This window comes from Tenrec ecaudatus, chromosome 6 (assembly GCF_050624435.1).
Source record: "Tenrec ecaudatus isolate mTenEca1 chromosome 6, mTenEca1.hap1, whole genome shotgun sequence".
In the NCBI taxonomy this organism is placed as follows: Eukaryota; Metazoa; Chordata; class Mammalia; order Afrosoricida; family Tenrecidae; genus Tenrec; species Tenrec ecaudatus.
The window spans coordinates 17,275,062-17,291,888 of NC_134535.1; the positions used below are offsets into that span (position 1 = coordinate 17,275,062).

Below are 16,827 nucleotides of genomic sequence, written 5' to 3' on the forward strand. Positions count from 1 at the left end.
GGTTGCACCCACCCAGCACCTCCACACGAGAGAGTCCGGGGGTCTGCTTTCATAAATATTACGGCCAAGAAAGCCCCATGGGCAGAGCTACTCCGATCACAGGGGTCTCCGTGAGTCGAAAAGGGCTCCACAGTTCCCCACAACAGAAAGCAGAAGGCCCAACTTGCACTGGCTTAAAGGAATACAGAGGGCCTGCGTTCCTCATGATATTCCTATAGCAGCCCACTACACACATTGCTCTTTCATCGGTCACCAATGTCCTGACCCCTCCCTCATGGTCATAGGATGGCTGTCATGCTTCCCGTCCTTACGACTCTGTCCAGGGCAAAAGAGTGGATGGGGTCGGAGGTTTGAGCAGAGGAGAGCACCAGCCATAGCTGTATTTCCTTATCAAGAAATACTTCCCCATGTATTTTTTTGGAGAAGTCCTGGGTCACATGGTTACCTCTAGCTGCAAGGGAGTCTGGACTTCAAAGACTAGGAGCTTCCAAGGGAACAAAAGTAATTCAATTCAGTGGCAAAGAGGATGTGAGGGGCCTGGTAGGGATTGATCAAGGGTAATGTAACCAACAGGAATTACTGAAACCCAAATTAAGGCTGAGCATGATAGTAGGACAAGAGGAAAGTAAAAGGAAATAGAGGAAAGAACTAGGAGGCAAATGGCATTTATAGAGGTCTAAATACAGGCATGTTCATATGTAAATATATTTATATAGGATGATAGGGAAATAGATATACGTGCATATATGTGTAGATTTAGTATTAAGGTAGCAGATGGACATTGGGCCTCCACTCAAGTACTCCCTCAATGCAAGAACACTTTGTTCTATTAATTTGGCATTTCATGAGGCTCACTTTCCCAACACAATTGCTGAAGACAAATGTGTGCATAAGCAAATGTGGTGAAGAAAGCTGATGGTGCCCGGCTATCAAAAGATATAGCATCTGGGGTCTTAAAGGCTTGAAGATAAACAAGTGGCCATCAAGCTCAGAAGCAACAGGGCCCACATGGAAGAAGCACACCAGCCTGTGTGGTCACAAGGTGTCAGGTATCAGGCATCAACAGAACAAAAAATCATATCAATGTAAATGAGGGTAAGTGCAGAGTGGAGACCCAAAGCCCATCTGTAGGCAACTGGACACCCTCTTACAGAAGGGTCATGGGGACGAGATGAGCCAGTCAGGGTGCAGTGTAGCAATGATGAAACATACAACTTTCCTCTAGTTCTTAAATGCTTCCCCCGCCCCCTCTCCCACCACTATCAAAAGCCCAGTTGTACCTTACAAATCTGGCTAGACCAGAGGATGTACACTGGTACAGACAGGAACTGGAAACACAGGGAATCCAGGGCGGATGGTCCCTTCAGGGCCAGTGGCAAGAGTGGCGATACCAGAAGTGTGGAGGGAAGGCGGGTTGAAAGGGATAAACGATTACAAGGATCTACATATAACCTCCTCCCTGGAGGATGGAAAACAAAAAATTGGGTGAAGGGAGATATCAGACAGTGTAAGACATGACAAAATAATAATAATCTATAAATTATCAAGAGGAAGGAGGGAGAGAGGAGCAGGGAGGGAGGGGGGAATGAGGATCTGATAAAAAGGGCTTAAGTAGAAAGCAAATGTTTTGAGACTGATGAGGGCAACAAATGTACAAATGTCCTTGACACAATGGATGGATGGATGGATTGTGATGAGTCGTATGAGCCCCCAATAAAATTATTTTTTAAAAATAGGACCACCCTGATGACTTGAATCCTTAATGGATCACGAACCACGCACAGGGCCTGAGGACATGTCAGTGGCAGTGTGTGTGTGTGTGTGTGTGTGTGTGTGTGTGTTGTGTTGTCTTGGGAAGAATGGGATGAGGAGGGAGGCCACTTACATGGTCAGGAACATCTTTACAAAAGAGGTGCGTGTGAGGTTGGCCCTGAAGAACAAGCAGACACACACTAGGGAGAGAAGAAGTCAAGGGCATTCTAGAGAGGGGGAGCAGCATATGCAAAGGCAGTCATGAAAGACATGCTCGGAGATGATTGGGGATTTCGTTTTCCCCGGAGGTGACGGAGCTTGGACTACAAGTGAGGCCGGTTTGTCCCTTCATCTGGAGGAAAGAAGGCTCATCTTCTCGTTCCCCTGGAGTTCCCGGCTCCATGCGGCACTTGTGCAGCATCACGTACAGTCTTTATGCCAATCACGTGCGCAATATATGGATTTTACAAACTCCGCGGCCCACTCCCTCACACACGAGCTTCCTGTACATGCTAAGCACACTGTATGCATGTGCGTGTTACTCTTTACTTACAGGGTGTGGGGGGCACATTATATGCAAAAAATTCAGCCTTGTGAACTCTCTGGAGTCTGAGTACCTCAAAAGCCAAAGCTTTTGCTGAATCCTTTTCAGCCTTGCCCTTGAACCGAGGCCCAGTGGCTGCCTCTGAATTGCTTTTTCCTTGTGCCCTTGATGGCTGACAGTTTCCCACATCCCCTGCAATCATATTGACTTCTGTTGTCTTCTCAGATGATATTTAAGTTTCCTGGACAGTAATCCATTTCCGCCGATTTTCTCTGGCTCCGTCCGGCAGGCTGGGGGCCAGACCTGTCCAGGCATTTCAGAGCCAATCCAATCACACCCTGGGGACCCTTGATGCTCAGCCCCCTTCCAGAGTCCACCTGGAATCCCTCTTCTCCGGTTTCTGCAGAGGTGGAGGCCCAGCCTGGGTCCCTGGCACGTTCTCTGCCACCCTGCAGCCTTGGTCTCCCAGGGACAGTGGTGTGGCCCCTGTGTCTGGAAATGGAAAGTAGGCTTCATCTCGGATCCTGACATTGGTGGGCCCATGGGAGAATTCTCACCTTCCAGACGGGAGCCCCATGTTCGGTTCTCAGACCACACACCTCAGGTGCACCCACCACCCACCTCTCAGGGGAGGCGCATCGGTTGCTATGATGCCTACCGGGTTTCAATGGATGGTGTTTCCAGTTAAAGATAGACCAGGAAGAAGGCCTGGATATCTCTTTTAAAAAACAAAACGAAAACAGCCAATGAAAGCTCTAGGGATCATGAGAATATACATGGATCTGACATACACCAAGGCCCACTCCATAGCAGCTACAACCAGGAGTTTGTACACGTCGGATCCTGTTCGCAAATTGACTCAGTGATAGACTCCCATCCTCCAAATGTCTCAATTTCTTGGGTTTACAGTTGGGTCTCCCACCCTCTGCCTCTTTTCCATCCCATCTTCTCCCCTTCCCTCGTCTGTAAGGTGTAGGGTGAGGATCCTACCGCTTATCTCATAAAGCCGTGTGAAGATTAAACGAGCTATTACAAGTAATGTGTGTCGAGCAGGGCTCAGAATCATAATGCAGACTATTACCATTTTAATATGCCTCAGAAAGTAGACTAAGTTATGCCAGGCCCTCTCCGCGCTCCTGGTAGACCCACACGCACTCCTTCGGCTCCGCGCAGGCATCTATTCTGAGCACACTGGGCCGTGTCACTCCGTCTTAGGGAGGGGCGCCTGTCAGAAAGTGTCATCTACATCACCAGCTTGCTGCCCTCCAGCCAGCGGGGATGGGTGGCTCTGTCCCTGGAGGGAATAGGAAGAGACATTCCGCACTAGGTGGAGAAGTGCCCATCAAAAAGATCAACAGTCGGCATCCTGAGCCAGGCCTTCTGAGTGCGGGGTGTGGTTGAGTGGAAGGCGCAGATGCAGGAGATGGGAGCGGGTCTCTGCACACTCTATGTGACCCCTGACAAGTCTCCCCATTCTCTGCTGGGTTCTTCCACCCTTAAAGTACCCTCTCCCCTCCAGGAGAATCACTGACGGCCTTAACTTTTAAATCCACTTTTCATTCCTCAGCCGTAAAGAGAAACCTAGCCTGATGCCCGCCACAACACGGGAGTACCTTGAAAACAGGATGCCGGGGGAAGTGAGTCCCCAGACAAACCAGGGGTGCAGACAGTGTGTGCTTTCCTTGTCACTGAAAGGCTGGGGTTCTACGCATGCGGCAGTACCGTGGAAGAAAGCCTGGGGATAGCCAAGAGCCCCTGGGGTAGTTCTGCCCCCCATAGCATGGGGGATCGCCATGAGCTGGGCTTGGTTTGGTTTGACTTGTGGTGAGAGGGAGGTGGCAGGGAGAGGTTTGGCTTAGGGAGGGAGTACACTGAATATCTGTCGATGGTGATGTTGACTAATTCAGAAACCCCCAAATGGAAACCCACTGCCACCCAGGTGGTTCAGACTCGTAGGGACCCTCCGGGACAGAGTAGGTATCGGAGACTTTAAGTCTTTACAGGAGCAGACAGCCCTGGCCTTGCCCCAGGGAGAGACTGGTGGATTGGTCTCATTGCGTAACCCACTACCCCAAAGAAGAGAACAAACACAGCCAGGCTAGTCATGAATGTCATCCATGCCTACACTGAGTTAGACACAGGGAAGTCGTTGAACTGGGGGATGTGTGGCTGTGTGTGTTCTCACACAATGAAAGGGAGGGAGCCATATTAGACTCATGATGTAAAAATGGATGGTCTTGCACATATCCTCATCCACCTGTGTTGTAAGTTCCCCCTAAGGCAGGGTCACCTTCTACAGCCCTCTCTAAAGTCACAGCATGTCTCACAGTGCTGGCTTGTCATTGGTGCTCATCTCGATGCTGTTGACTGGGCGGATGATGTGATGCAAAGAAAAGACCTTGGCACAAGAGAGACCTGATTTTCTCTTAGTCTTGATCGCCTACCAGCAGGCGGACCCCGTACTAGTCTGAGCCTCAAGCTCATCATCTGTGACATGGGAATAAAGAGAAACAACTTTATTGGTGGCTTGGCGATTGAGTGAGATTGTATGTATATGTGTGCATATGGATACATATATACACATATGCATACATGTATACATCCAGATATGCATGCATATATATGCACCCACACATGATGGGGGTTCCAAAAGTTCATGGGGAAATTCCATTACCTTTTAATTCCACTCGTCTTTCAACTTACTGAAGCCTCCCTTACTCACACGAGGAAAACCATGAGAGAAAACAAACACATCGATCAAGTCAATTCCAGCTCAGAACGGCCCTTCGGTCAAGTACAACTGCCCCTTTGGCTTTTGGAAACCTTCAATCTTTATGGAAACAGCCTCATCTTTCTCCCAAAAAATGATGGTGGGGGGAGGGTGTCCCGGGGTCCAGCCACTGGCCTTGAGGTTAGCGGCTCAATGTGAGGGCCACTAAGCCACTGACCCGGTTCTTCACACGCATACATGAGGGTGTAAGGAAAAAAATATTACTACAGAATTCTGGAAACCTTTATTAAGCAAAAGTATCTGTATGCGACACTTTTGTTTTTTGACACGTCCTCCATCGAGGTCTGCATATTTCTAAAGGTGGTGTTTCTGTCCCTTCTACCCTTCCCTGAAGAGTTCTGAATGCTTTGATTGATACCACATCAAAACAGCAGTTTGGGCATCATCAAAGAACTCAAATTGTGTCCCTTTTCAACGTATTTTTAGGTTTTACGAACAAAAAGAAGGCTGCAGGGTGGCTGGGGTAAGTTTCTCAGCCACATGCTCGCGGGCCAGCCCGCACTCCCCTGACGAATGAGCAGGTGCATTGTGGTGATGGGAACACATTCCTGCGTGCAGCTTGCCTGGCCTTGTTCTAACCGATGCAGCATTCAATTTTCTGGAGACTTCTTCTAAATAAGCCCCATTGATCTTCCTGTATGCCTGGAGAAAATCTATTAAGATGACCTCCTTAGAGTCCCCAACAAACAGACTCCCAAACCTTGTAAGCGAATTTCTCTGCTTTGAGTTTCACTGGCCCAGCAGATGCCCCCAGAGGTCCGTCTGGATTGGACTGTTGCTCGAAAGCTCCGTTTTGAATGGCCTCTTCTTGAAAGCACCTTAATGAGATGAAGCCACACGTATGACTGAGCGAGCTTGCCTGCAGCCATCCATGGTTCACAGATAGCGGCTTGAGTGCGTTTTGTTTGGAATACGCCTATGCATGTACGAATGAATGGTCCCCCAGTAGCAGTACTTTTTAGTGAACGCTCGTACATGTAACCCGTTGTCATCAAGTCCATTCCAACTCATGGTGACTCTGCCACAGAGTGGAACAGGGATGTATGGGGTTGTCTTGGCTGTAATCTTCACAGAGGTAGATCGCCAGGCCCTTCTCCCGTGGTGCCATTGCTGGGTGGATTCCAAACATCAACCTTTCCATTGGTAGCTGAGCACACATGAAATACTTGTGCCACCCAGGAACCAACTGTGTGTGTGGTGTGTCTAGCATAGAAACCGAAAATTGAACCAAACTCACCACCACCCAGTCGATGCTGACTCACAGCGACACAATAGGACGGTATTTATAATAGGACACACTAGACACAATTGTTTGGGTTTTGTTTTTTTTAATCTAGAGGCTTGCACAAGGCAATGGGGTTATTTGTGGTCTAGGAATTCAAAACTCAGGTAAGAAAAGGTAACTCTGAAGATACACTCGGAGACTTTGAGTGGTCGTACCCATTGGGGGGCAGCTGCATTGCAAAGGACTGTTTTAAAACCCCTTCCCCTGCCTATGACGCCGCCCTCCTCGCTCGCCCCGCACCTTCCCGTAACGTTTTGTGGGTTTCCATGTCACATTAGCATTTGCATGTGGTCAGCACACAAACCCACATACCCAGACAGACACAGAGCAGAAGGAGGTATGCTGGGACCACAGGTGGCTTGGGACCCTGGAGTCCTGACCTTCCCAACACACCCTCCCCTCCTCTCTGTAATCATCACCCCCTGGGCTATGCAGTGCAGAGGCAGGATGAAAATTCACTGCCATCGAGCCTGTGCTGACTCACAGTGACCTTACAGGACAGGGTCGAACTGCCCCTGGGGGGTTCCAACACTGCAAACCTTTACAGGAATAGAAAGCCTCATCTTTCCCCTGCAGAGTGACTGGTGGTTTCGAACCGCTAACGTCAAGTTTAGCAGCCCAATGCATAACCACTCTGTTGCAAAGGGTTCTTAGGGCAGGATTAGTGGAGTGCCAAGTCCCAGCACAGTCCAGGACGCTCCAACAGCAGGATGCTCAGCCCATGGAGGCCATGAAAGACAGCGGTTAGACTCTCAGCCGCCTCTCGGGGGAAGAGCTACCTTCAGCCTCCACTTCACAACTTGGCAGGCTGTGCGACATGGACGTGGCTAAGCCAAGGGGCACCCAGAAACAGGCACAGCGTCCTTCACCTAGGATCATGGGTGGATTTAATGAGATGCAGTACCCACAGCGCCTGGCCTGCCCGATTTGTGCACACTACATCGTCGTCGTGACTCTGGGGACCCGTGGGCCAGCCCTTATTTCCACTTCATTTAAGCATCTCCATGCCGGCGGGGGACGTGTCCCGAGCAGCCGTGTGTTCCCATCAGCCTTCTGCTGGCTCAGCACTTGGCAGGCACCAGCATTGCTTGTGGGGAAGACAGCGTCCCCAACGGAGGTCTGAGTGACATCTAGCCCGTATGCAGTTACTTTAATGGATGGGCCAGGACTCCCTCTCTGGGACAGAAGGATGTGTTCTCAGGGAAGTGCCGTCCATCTTCGGCCCTTCAGAAGGCCCAGGATTAACCCCTCATCTTGTGCACGCATGCCTGCCGGAAATGCCGGCTTGGCGGTGCTTCGCATTCCAGAGGGTTCTGCTGATCCCGTGCCTTCCAGAATGCACAGGGTCTGCTTCCTGGCTTACTGCTGCATTGGGGGCGTGGGGTGGGGGGGTATTTGTGCATCTCATTGCTCCATCTTGAAGGGGTGGAGAGGGAACCCTCCATTTATGGAGGGAGCCTGGCTCGAAGGCACAGAGATAGGCACTTATGGTGCAGCCCTCCAGCGGCTTGGTGAGATCAAGCGTCCGAGCGCCCCACCTTGCACAGGGGGGACGCAGGCCCTAGGCAGGGCAGTGAGTTCCCACAGCACACGACTGGGAAACAGCTTAAGTTCATCTTGGTTTGACTCTGCGCTCTGGCTTTGACTGCTACACTGGCACTGGTTATGGGGGTTAGGAGAAAGTGGGTTGGTCCCAAAAGGCAGAGAATTAGCCTTGAGGAAGTAAGATGTACCTTGACCCCCAGGAGGGGGAAGGCAGGAGGGGCTAGGGCTTCTAGACCTTTCTCTTTAGGACCTGCTGCAGGGGCCTGTAGGCACAGACAGGTGGAAAAAGGAGCCAGGAAGAGACCCAGCTGCTCTCATAGAAGCTGCCCCCCACCCCCAGAGGAGGACGGAGCGGGGCATGCGGAGCTGTAGTGAGCAGGGGTGAGCTGTATGGTGCCCTCTGTAAGCTGGCAGAAGAAAATATCAGAAAAAGGATTTTTTTTTTTCAGAAGCCTGGCTGCTCCTGATCTCCATGGTGAAGGGCAAAGAACACAGGCTTTGGGATTCAATGACTTACGGTTGAATCCCAGCACTAATCATGACCCTGAATGAGGCCTTGGGCATGTAACTTCTCCAGGGTGGCTCCATTTTGGGCACAGAGTTCCTGGTGAGGGTCATGGTGAGGATGACGAGCAGCCAGTGAAGGCATACCTGTAGAGGACAGAGAGCCTGGGCCATGGAGGATGGAGAGCCTGAACCATGGAAGACGGAGAGCCTGAGTCACGAGAATGGAGAGACTGTGTCACAGAGGGTGGAGAGCCTGAGCCATGAAGGGCGGGGCACTTGAAGCGAGAACATTCAGCTCAGGAGGAGCCAGCAGGGTGCACGTTGCCCGATTCAGTAAAGCTGGGCCTCAGTGTCCATGACCTGGCGGCCTGCAGACCCCAGGTCCCCCTTCTTACAATAGGTATCTAACTGAGGCCACTGTGGAGAAGGCCCGGGTTTACCTGGTGCCCACCAGCTAGCATGTGAAGTGTGGCCTGGGGGAGTATGTTAGTCCAGGTTGACTAGAGAAACAAATTCATTGACACTCATATATGGGTAAGAGAGAACTTTATATCAAAGAGCAATTAGTATATTAAGAAAATATCCCAGTCCAGATCAAGTCAATAAGTCCAACATGAACTCATATGTCCAATACGTCTGTAAATTCCTCTTCAGACTCACGCAACACATGCAATGATGCTGAATGCGGGAAAATCACAGGCCAGTGGGTGGAAAATCTTGTGGATCCAGTGGTGGTGGAAGCATCTAAGTGCTGACATGGGTCTCCACGTGGTTCCTCCAGCTCCAGGCTTTGGCTGTAACAGTGTAGATCCCTGTGGCTTGTCAACAGGAATGTCTCACAGGGTGTCTGTGTCCTGCCTCCAGGGAGGAAGACAGGAGTTCCCAGAATCCTCAGGAGACCAGGACCACACAGAGGCCTCGTTGACTGTGACCTAATTGACAGGCTATATTCTACCCCTTTGCCAGTTGACAGATTGTGTAACTGCCACAGGAGGGCTGGAACCACTGTTACTTGGAAACCCCACTTGGGATTCTCCCCCAGCGCTGTTCTTCTCTGTGATTCCCGGTGATTCCCCTCCTTTGCCCCAATTGGACCACTCCTCTCCCCACACTCTGTCCATGCTTCAAGGGCAGTGAACGATTGGATGAGGCTATTCTAGCCAGTCTCTAATTCCCACCAAAGGACCATTTCCTGCATGGATCTGGTAAGGTGGGGGAAGATACTGATAGCATTCACCTGGGAATCATTGTGAACAAGATTCCCTGGAATACTATCCTTCTGTGTATTAAATGAGCCCTCTGAGAAGCAGGGTGTGTGTGTGGGGGGGGGATCTCATTACCAGCAAGAATCAGGGGTAGAGCATATCCTTTAGACCTGCGATCCCTGCACAGTGAACCTCCTGGATCCAGAAGACAGACAGCTGTGACATCAGAAGTGCAGCAGCAGAACCAGGAGCCAGAGCATGGAACAGAGTGATGAACTTCCCAACCCCCAGAGCAAGTAAAGCCGAGGGCTTTTGTGCAGGAGGCGGACTTGCAGAGTGGGTGCCTCTGGGCACTTAATTGGGAAAGCTTGGCTTGCTGACCCACGGAAGTAGGGCTGAGTGTCTTTGGGCTGAGGCTTATTGGAGTGGGATGCCTCTGGCCACTTAATTCAAGGACGTGGGTTTGCTGACCCACAGAACTTGAGCTGAATGCTTCTTGTTAAAGCTTACCGCAGAGTAGGATATCCCTTTAGGCATTTATTAGCAGACCTGAAACAACTTTGTAACATGTCCCTATAAACATCTATCCTAAGCATTTCTCACTGGCATTGCAACCTGTTAACGTCCTTAATAAATCCTTTATTCGAAACAGAGGAATGATCTAGGAAGCAAAGCTATATATAGATATAAGCATAGGTGTGAACATATGAATACATTCATTCATAAAAATAGAGGTATTGGCCTAGGTACTTACATTTATATGGCAATACACTGAGGTAGTGGATGGACTTCCGGCCTCAACTCAGACCCTCCTTCAATGCAAGAACACTATGTTCTAACAAACTGGCATTCTGTGATGCTCACCCTCCCGGCACATTTGCTGAAGACAAAATGGATCCATAAGAAAATGTGGTAAAGAAAGAGGATGGTGCCTGGCTCTCAAAATACATTGCATCTGGGGTCTTCAAGGCTTGAAGTTAAGCAACCATCTAGCAGAGAAGCAACAAGCCCACATGGAAGAAGCACACCAGCCTGTGCGATCATGAGGTGTCGATGGGACTGCGTAAAAGGCATCAGAAGACCACAAACAAACAAAAAGAATATATACTATTGAGAATGAGGGGGGTCAGAACAGAGACCCAAAACCTATCTGTAGACAATGGGCTATATCACCTCACACAAGGGTCACAAGGAAGGGACGAGTCAACCAGGGTGCAGTATAGCTCTGATGAAACACACAATATTTCTCTGGTTCCTTAAGGCTTCCTCACCACCACCCCCCACTATCATGACCCCAGTCCTGCCTTTCACTACAGGCTAGACCAGAGCATGGCCACAGGTACAGATCAGAGATAAGAGCTCATGACACACAGAATCCAGGAACAGGAATGTGAGTAGTGATACCAGAAGGGGAGAGAGAAGGTGGGAAGGGGAGGGGAGGAAGGGGGAACTAATCACAAGGATCGTCACATAACCACACACCCCTCTCCAGGGGGATGAACCACAGAAACTGGGGGAAGGGAAACAACAGTCAGTGTAAGATATGAAAATAATTAAAATTTATCAAGGGTGCATGAGGGTGAGCGATGGAGGGGGAAAAGAGGAGCTGATACCCAAGGGCTCAATAGAAAATAAATGTCGAGCAAAGAATGATGGCAACGTATGTACAAATATGCTTGATAAAATTGATGTATAGATTGTCATACGAGCTGTAAGAGCTCCCAATAAAATAATCCTTTAAAAAATTAATAAAGAAACCCTTTAATCATGAATTTTGTCTGTGGGTTCTATGTATCCATTTTGCAATGGCTACTAGAACTCAGAGCAGTAAACTAGAACTCAGTGAGTAGTAGAACTTAATGAAGACAGCACACACAGGTCGTCATTATCGTTCAGGACCCAGCTCTGTCCCAGTGCTGCGAGAAGCCCACCTGACTGGCCCACCCTCTGGTCATCTCTTTCCTGAGTGAAACAAACACCAGCGATCCTTCTCAGAGGCAGTGCCAATGCCCTGAAGACTGGAACCTGGCTGCCAGGCTTGCAGCCCAAAGCTCCAATCTCCTACACACATGACCTCAGGCACGCGGTACGCTGTTTCTATACCTCTCCTGCTATGAACCGGGGTTCATAGCCCACCTGTCCTGCTCCCACAGGCTCATTGGGATCAGCAAGACAGTGGCTATTGATTCATGGTGACTCAAGGGTCAAACTGTGCCCAGTCAGGCCTTCATTTTTTCAAAAGTGGATCGCCAGGCCTTTCCTCCAAGGTGCCTCTAGGTGAAATCAAACCTCCAATCTTTCATTAGTACCAAGCTAGCGGAGCCACATGGTTGTCAAACCCCACCCTATCCACCCCCCAAAATTCACTGCCATCAAGTGGATGATAACTCTATAGGACAGGGCAGAACTTCCTTCTCTGTGGCTTTCTGAGAACATAATTCTTCACAGGAGTAGAAAACCCCATCTTTCTCCTAAGAAGAAGCTGGTGGTTTTGAACTGCTGGCCTTGCCGGTAGCAGCCAAATGGGAAACCACTACGCCATCAGATATCCTTCCGGCTGGTAGCAAAGAGCACACAGTCACACTGAGGATCCTAGCCTGGATGTCGTTGCTGCAAAGGAAGGAAGGGCTGCTGCAGGGACAGAGGGAGCGCATGCTGACAAGACCAGCAAAGTGGACCGGGAGGGACAGGTCAGCCCATCAGGTCCCCTGCATGCCTCCTGTCCACAGCGCCTTGCCAGGAACAGAAAGGAAGCTGGCAGAGTCCCAGCCTTGGCATGGGAGCGCAGGTTTGGAGGGGAGAGACGCTGGCTTAATAACGAGAACAGAGTGGTTACTATTCCCATTTCACAGGCGAGGAAACTGAGGCCCTCCGAGACGAGGGTTAAGCGGCCTCCCAGAACCGAGGCAGGCCTGCACTGCTGGTAGGAGACATGGCCGGCACAAGCAGGCATGCCCGCCGGAGCGGGTGTTGCTGTGAGCCCTGTGGCTGCTCCCAGGGGCATCAGGAAGCCTGGCCGTGCAGCCTCTGCCTGAAGCGTTGAATGAACATCGGCGAGCGCTCGCACGATGCCCAGCCCACGGCCCCTTCCCTAGGCTGGCTCCCGCTCCACACCTGACTGTCTCCCACTGTCCTCCCCCCCCCCCCAGGTCATTCACTGGAACTCCCCCAAGAAGCTTCGGGTGAAAAACAAGCACGTGGAGTTCTTCCGCAACCTCTACCTGACCTTCCTGGAGTACGATGGGAACCTGCTGCGGCGGGAGCTCTTTGGCTGCCCCAGCGAGGCCGACGTCAACAGTGAACATGTAAGTGCCCGGCCAGCCTCGGTGGGCCTTCTCCGTGTGCCCGCCGACTACCTCCCCACGCCCGGGCTGCCCTGCCCTGGGAGGCCACAGACCGCTCGATGCCCATGGCTGTGAGGAGGGGGGTGAGGCTGGATGGAGTCTCCCATGGGGGTGTCCATGCAGAGGAAAGAGAAGGAGCCACCTCACCGGTGAGACGGCCAGGGGGCAGGTGCCCTTCCACAGCCCGGGTGTGCTCAGTGGCCAGTGCACGAGGCAGAAGCCGAAGAGATGTGCGTGCACCCAGGGCTCCGTCAGGCCTTGGCCAGGCTGATGGGGGCGTAGGCGCCGTCCAGGCTTGTCCTTGTCATTATGCTTCCTGTCAGGCTGGCCCCTGGTCCACGGTGACCCGTGCACATGGGATGGTACCCCTGTGATCCGTACGGCTTTCAAGGGTCAATGGGATGTTTTCTGGAAGTTGGCTGCCGCGTCTTTCTTCCTAATCCATCCTAGCCTAGGAGCCCAGGTGCAAGCTGTTCGTCACCATAGCAACACGCATGCAAGCCTCCACTGACAAATGGGAGGTGCTGTGCTTTGGGGTGCATTGACCTGGGAATCAGACCCAGGCTTCCCACGTTTTGCTCTTCACAACTGGCGGTGGAGGCAAGGCAGCCGTTGAGCCCTAGAAATCTAGTTGATTCTGGGAAGCACTTAGAGGCTTTGAGAAACTCCTACCCTTGGGGTTTTTCCCTCCATTCTCTTTGCTCAAATTGGTATTTGTCATCATCTTCGAGAGCTGAGCGCCCGTTTGGCACTGTTCTCCAAAGGCACAATGAAAGGTGTTTTCTTGCCACCCCCCACCATCTTTCTTGTTCTCTCTCTCTCTTCCCCCTTTGTGTATGAGATGCCCATTAAAGGCCTAAGGCTCCTTTTATAAGTGGCTCATCGATCTCTCCCCTCCCCTGGACTCCTCAGGTGGGTGCCCAGAGGGAAGCGGTCATCAGGGGCCTCTCTTCCCAAGCTGTGGCGCGTCTGCATTTGCTTGCTCAGTGGACATGTGTGAGAGCCACTGGCTGGTCCCTACAGCTCGTGGCCTCTGCTGATCCCAGCAAGGGTGGCAGTATGAAAACACTCAGAGGTACCTCGGAAGAAAGGCCTGGAGATTGTTGCCGGCCCCGGTCTCACTTCGAGTGGCTGAGAAACACAGACCAAGACTGGGTGACAGTGACGGGGGAAGCTGTCCTTTGGTTGATTGAACAAGGAGCAAGCTGGAACTAGAGTAGCCACAGCTAGCTCCTGGGAAAAGGGGGTTTGCAGTTTTATCCGAGTACACCAGGGAGTAGACTAAGGGGTTTTTGAATATGTAACGGATTTCCTAGGAGTGGTCATGAATATGCATTAGGGCATGGTTATGATGCTTGACCAGATATGGCTTATCAGACCTCTCTATTTCAGATGTCTTCCGAGTTGGTCTGGTGACCAAAGTGCTTTTGCCCTGTGACTGTCCCTTCTGTACCTGCTCTGGGGTCCAGGTCTGCTGGTAACCGGTGCTGTGAGGGGGTGCACTCCTGGGGGAAATGGCTTGAATGAGACACATTATGCAGGTTACTCGTGGGCAGTATGTGAGCTGTAAATATTCCAAACCCCTGTGTCAGCAAATCCGATCCTATGGCTGGGCTCTCTGGAAAAGCTGTGGGCTTTATTACGTCCCGCCGGGCAAAGTGGGCTGAGAGTGTGGACTGGAGGACAACCAGTACGCATGAGCACGCATGAGTGCCAGCCACCACATGGGACAGACACGTGGCTGAACTTAGAGCAGACCTGGCCCTTCCCAGGAGCTGCTGGATGCATCACCCCTGCATCCCTGAGGACTGCCTGGCCCGCCTCCTCTAAGCACACACCCACAGCCACCAAAGCCAGCCCAGCCACTCTCCTCAACTCTTCGCTTGAGCCACACTGGCCTTCCTCTCCTTCCTGCAGCATCCCAGGCTCCTCCTCTCGGGGGCTCGGTACTTCTCGCTCCCAACGTCCCGAGCACCTCGTCTCCAGCACTGAGGACCCCCACCCCCAAGGGTCAGATCTACATTTCAGAAAAACCACTCAGGGACAAGACTTGAGGGACAAGGGACAAGAGCAGAGGCTGGGGACCACTTAGAAGGCAGTCCCCACACACCCCAGGCAAAACATGTTGATGGGGTTCTGTGATGGAGGGAATGGTCTCCCCCTTAAGCTGTGTCCTGAGGTCTTGAGCCTGCGAGCAGCATTCAGTGATTCAGTGTGTGAACAGGGTCTCAGTATGTTAGGTTTTGGGATGTTGACTTCACACCCCAGACAAAGGATGATGGTCAGTCTCTGTGATGGATGGAATTGTGAACCTCCATAATACATACATAGGTCCCGAGCTGGGGTGTCATTCTGTTTGGGAATGAGGTTGTATTTGTTACGTTGATGAGACACCATCTGCGTGGGGAGTTTGCTGAACCTCTAACCACTTCTGAGTGGTAAAGGCACAGCCTGGACTCCAGGGAGCACAGATGCAGGAAGCCAGGCACTGGCTGATTCTCCCCGAGGCAGATGGACCTGTAAGCCCAGGACCCCAAGGGTTTTCGGCCAGTAGAAGCTGAGCCAGACAGAAAAGGATCTCCAAACAGAGCCACAATCTGGAGTCACACTTGCCGCCGCCTCCCCCAGTGTCCTTCCTGAGTCAGTGACCCCACAGGACAGAGTGGCATCACACCTTTCTCCCAGGGAGCGCCTGGTGGATTCAGACCACTGACCTTTTGGTTGGCGGATGAGTGCCTAACGACTGGGCCACCAGAACACCTGAACCGTGAGAAAATAAATTGCTGTTCATGAGAGCCACCCACCTGTGGTATTTCTGGCATGGCAGCAGTGGTACATGGTGCAGGATCTCCCCTACGGCAGAAGAGACTCCATCACCAGCGCGTGTTTGTGGCACTCAGAAGGGGTGCAAGTCCCCATGGCTGGCCGCTGCTAGGTTCCCTGGCTACGTGGCCAGCAGGGGCTGGGGCTGGGCAGGAGTCTGTAAATACTGCACTCCTGGAGTCATGTCTCTGGGGGAGGTCCACCACCTGGTCTTGCACAGCATGTCAAGTATTGTCTGCAAACAAGCAGATGGAAAGGGCAGCATCTGGGTGGCAGCCCAAAGGCGGAAGCTCCCAGCTCCGTGGGACCAGGCCGTTAGGGCCCCGAGTGCACAGATGGTGGGGAGTCTCATGGAAGAAAAAGTCAGAAAGCTCTTCATTGGACGGAAGACCCCAGATGGCAAATAACTCCCAGGCACAAGCCAGCAGCCCAGCGTAGAGCACAGCAGGGCAGGGCAGGTTCTGGCTGGCAGGCTTGTCTGGGGAGGGATGCAGGCCGCCAGCTGAGTTCTGTGATAGCAGCTGGCTTCTGGGAAGACTTCCTGGAGCAGGAGAGGTTTGAAGTATAACTGAGCAGGAGTGAGTGTTCCTGAACAAGGAACAGCATGAGCAGAGAGGGAACAGCATGAGCCAAAAAGACCAGGGATGGTGAACCTAAGGATGGCCTATTTAGGGACGAGCTAGCAATAGGAGCCTTGGTGGTGTCATTGGTACATGCTGGGCTGCTAACCTTAAGGTCAGCAGTTCAAAACCACCAGCCGCTCCATGGTAGAAAGATGGAACTTTCTACTGCAGTAAAGACTTAAACAGTCTTGGCACCTCACGGAGGCAGTTCTGCTCTGTCCTACAGGGTGGCTATGAGTCAGAATGATTCAATGGCGGTGCGTTTCTGAAAACAATTGAGATCCAGATGAAGGCATTGTGAGACCTACAACAGGGCGGCCCAGGCTGATTTGGGCATGGTGATTATTTCTTCAGTGAGGAGGTGCTGATGGTGCTGGTGGCGGCGATGGGCACGAGCTGGCTGGCAAT

The 16,827-nt window shown here is 51.7% G+C and overlaps 1 protein-coding gene across 2 annotated transcripts in view; it reads left to right on the forward strand.

The window, feature by feature from the left end:
* The window catches only part of LARGE1 (LARGE xylosyl- and glucuronyltransferase 1), a 646,479-nt gene that overhangs the window by 570,453 nt on the left and 59,199 nt on the right, over positions 1-16,827 (forward strand). For both annotated transcript variants that reach the window (XM_075551019.1, XM_075551018.1), the window contains one exon: positions 12,779-12,934. In XM_075551019.1, coding sequence (XP_075407134.1) covers positions 12,779-12,934 — 156 coding nt within the window. The remainder of the gene's footprint in view (positions 1-12,778; positions 12,935-16,827) is intronic.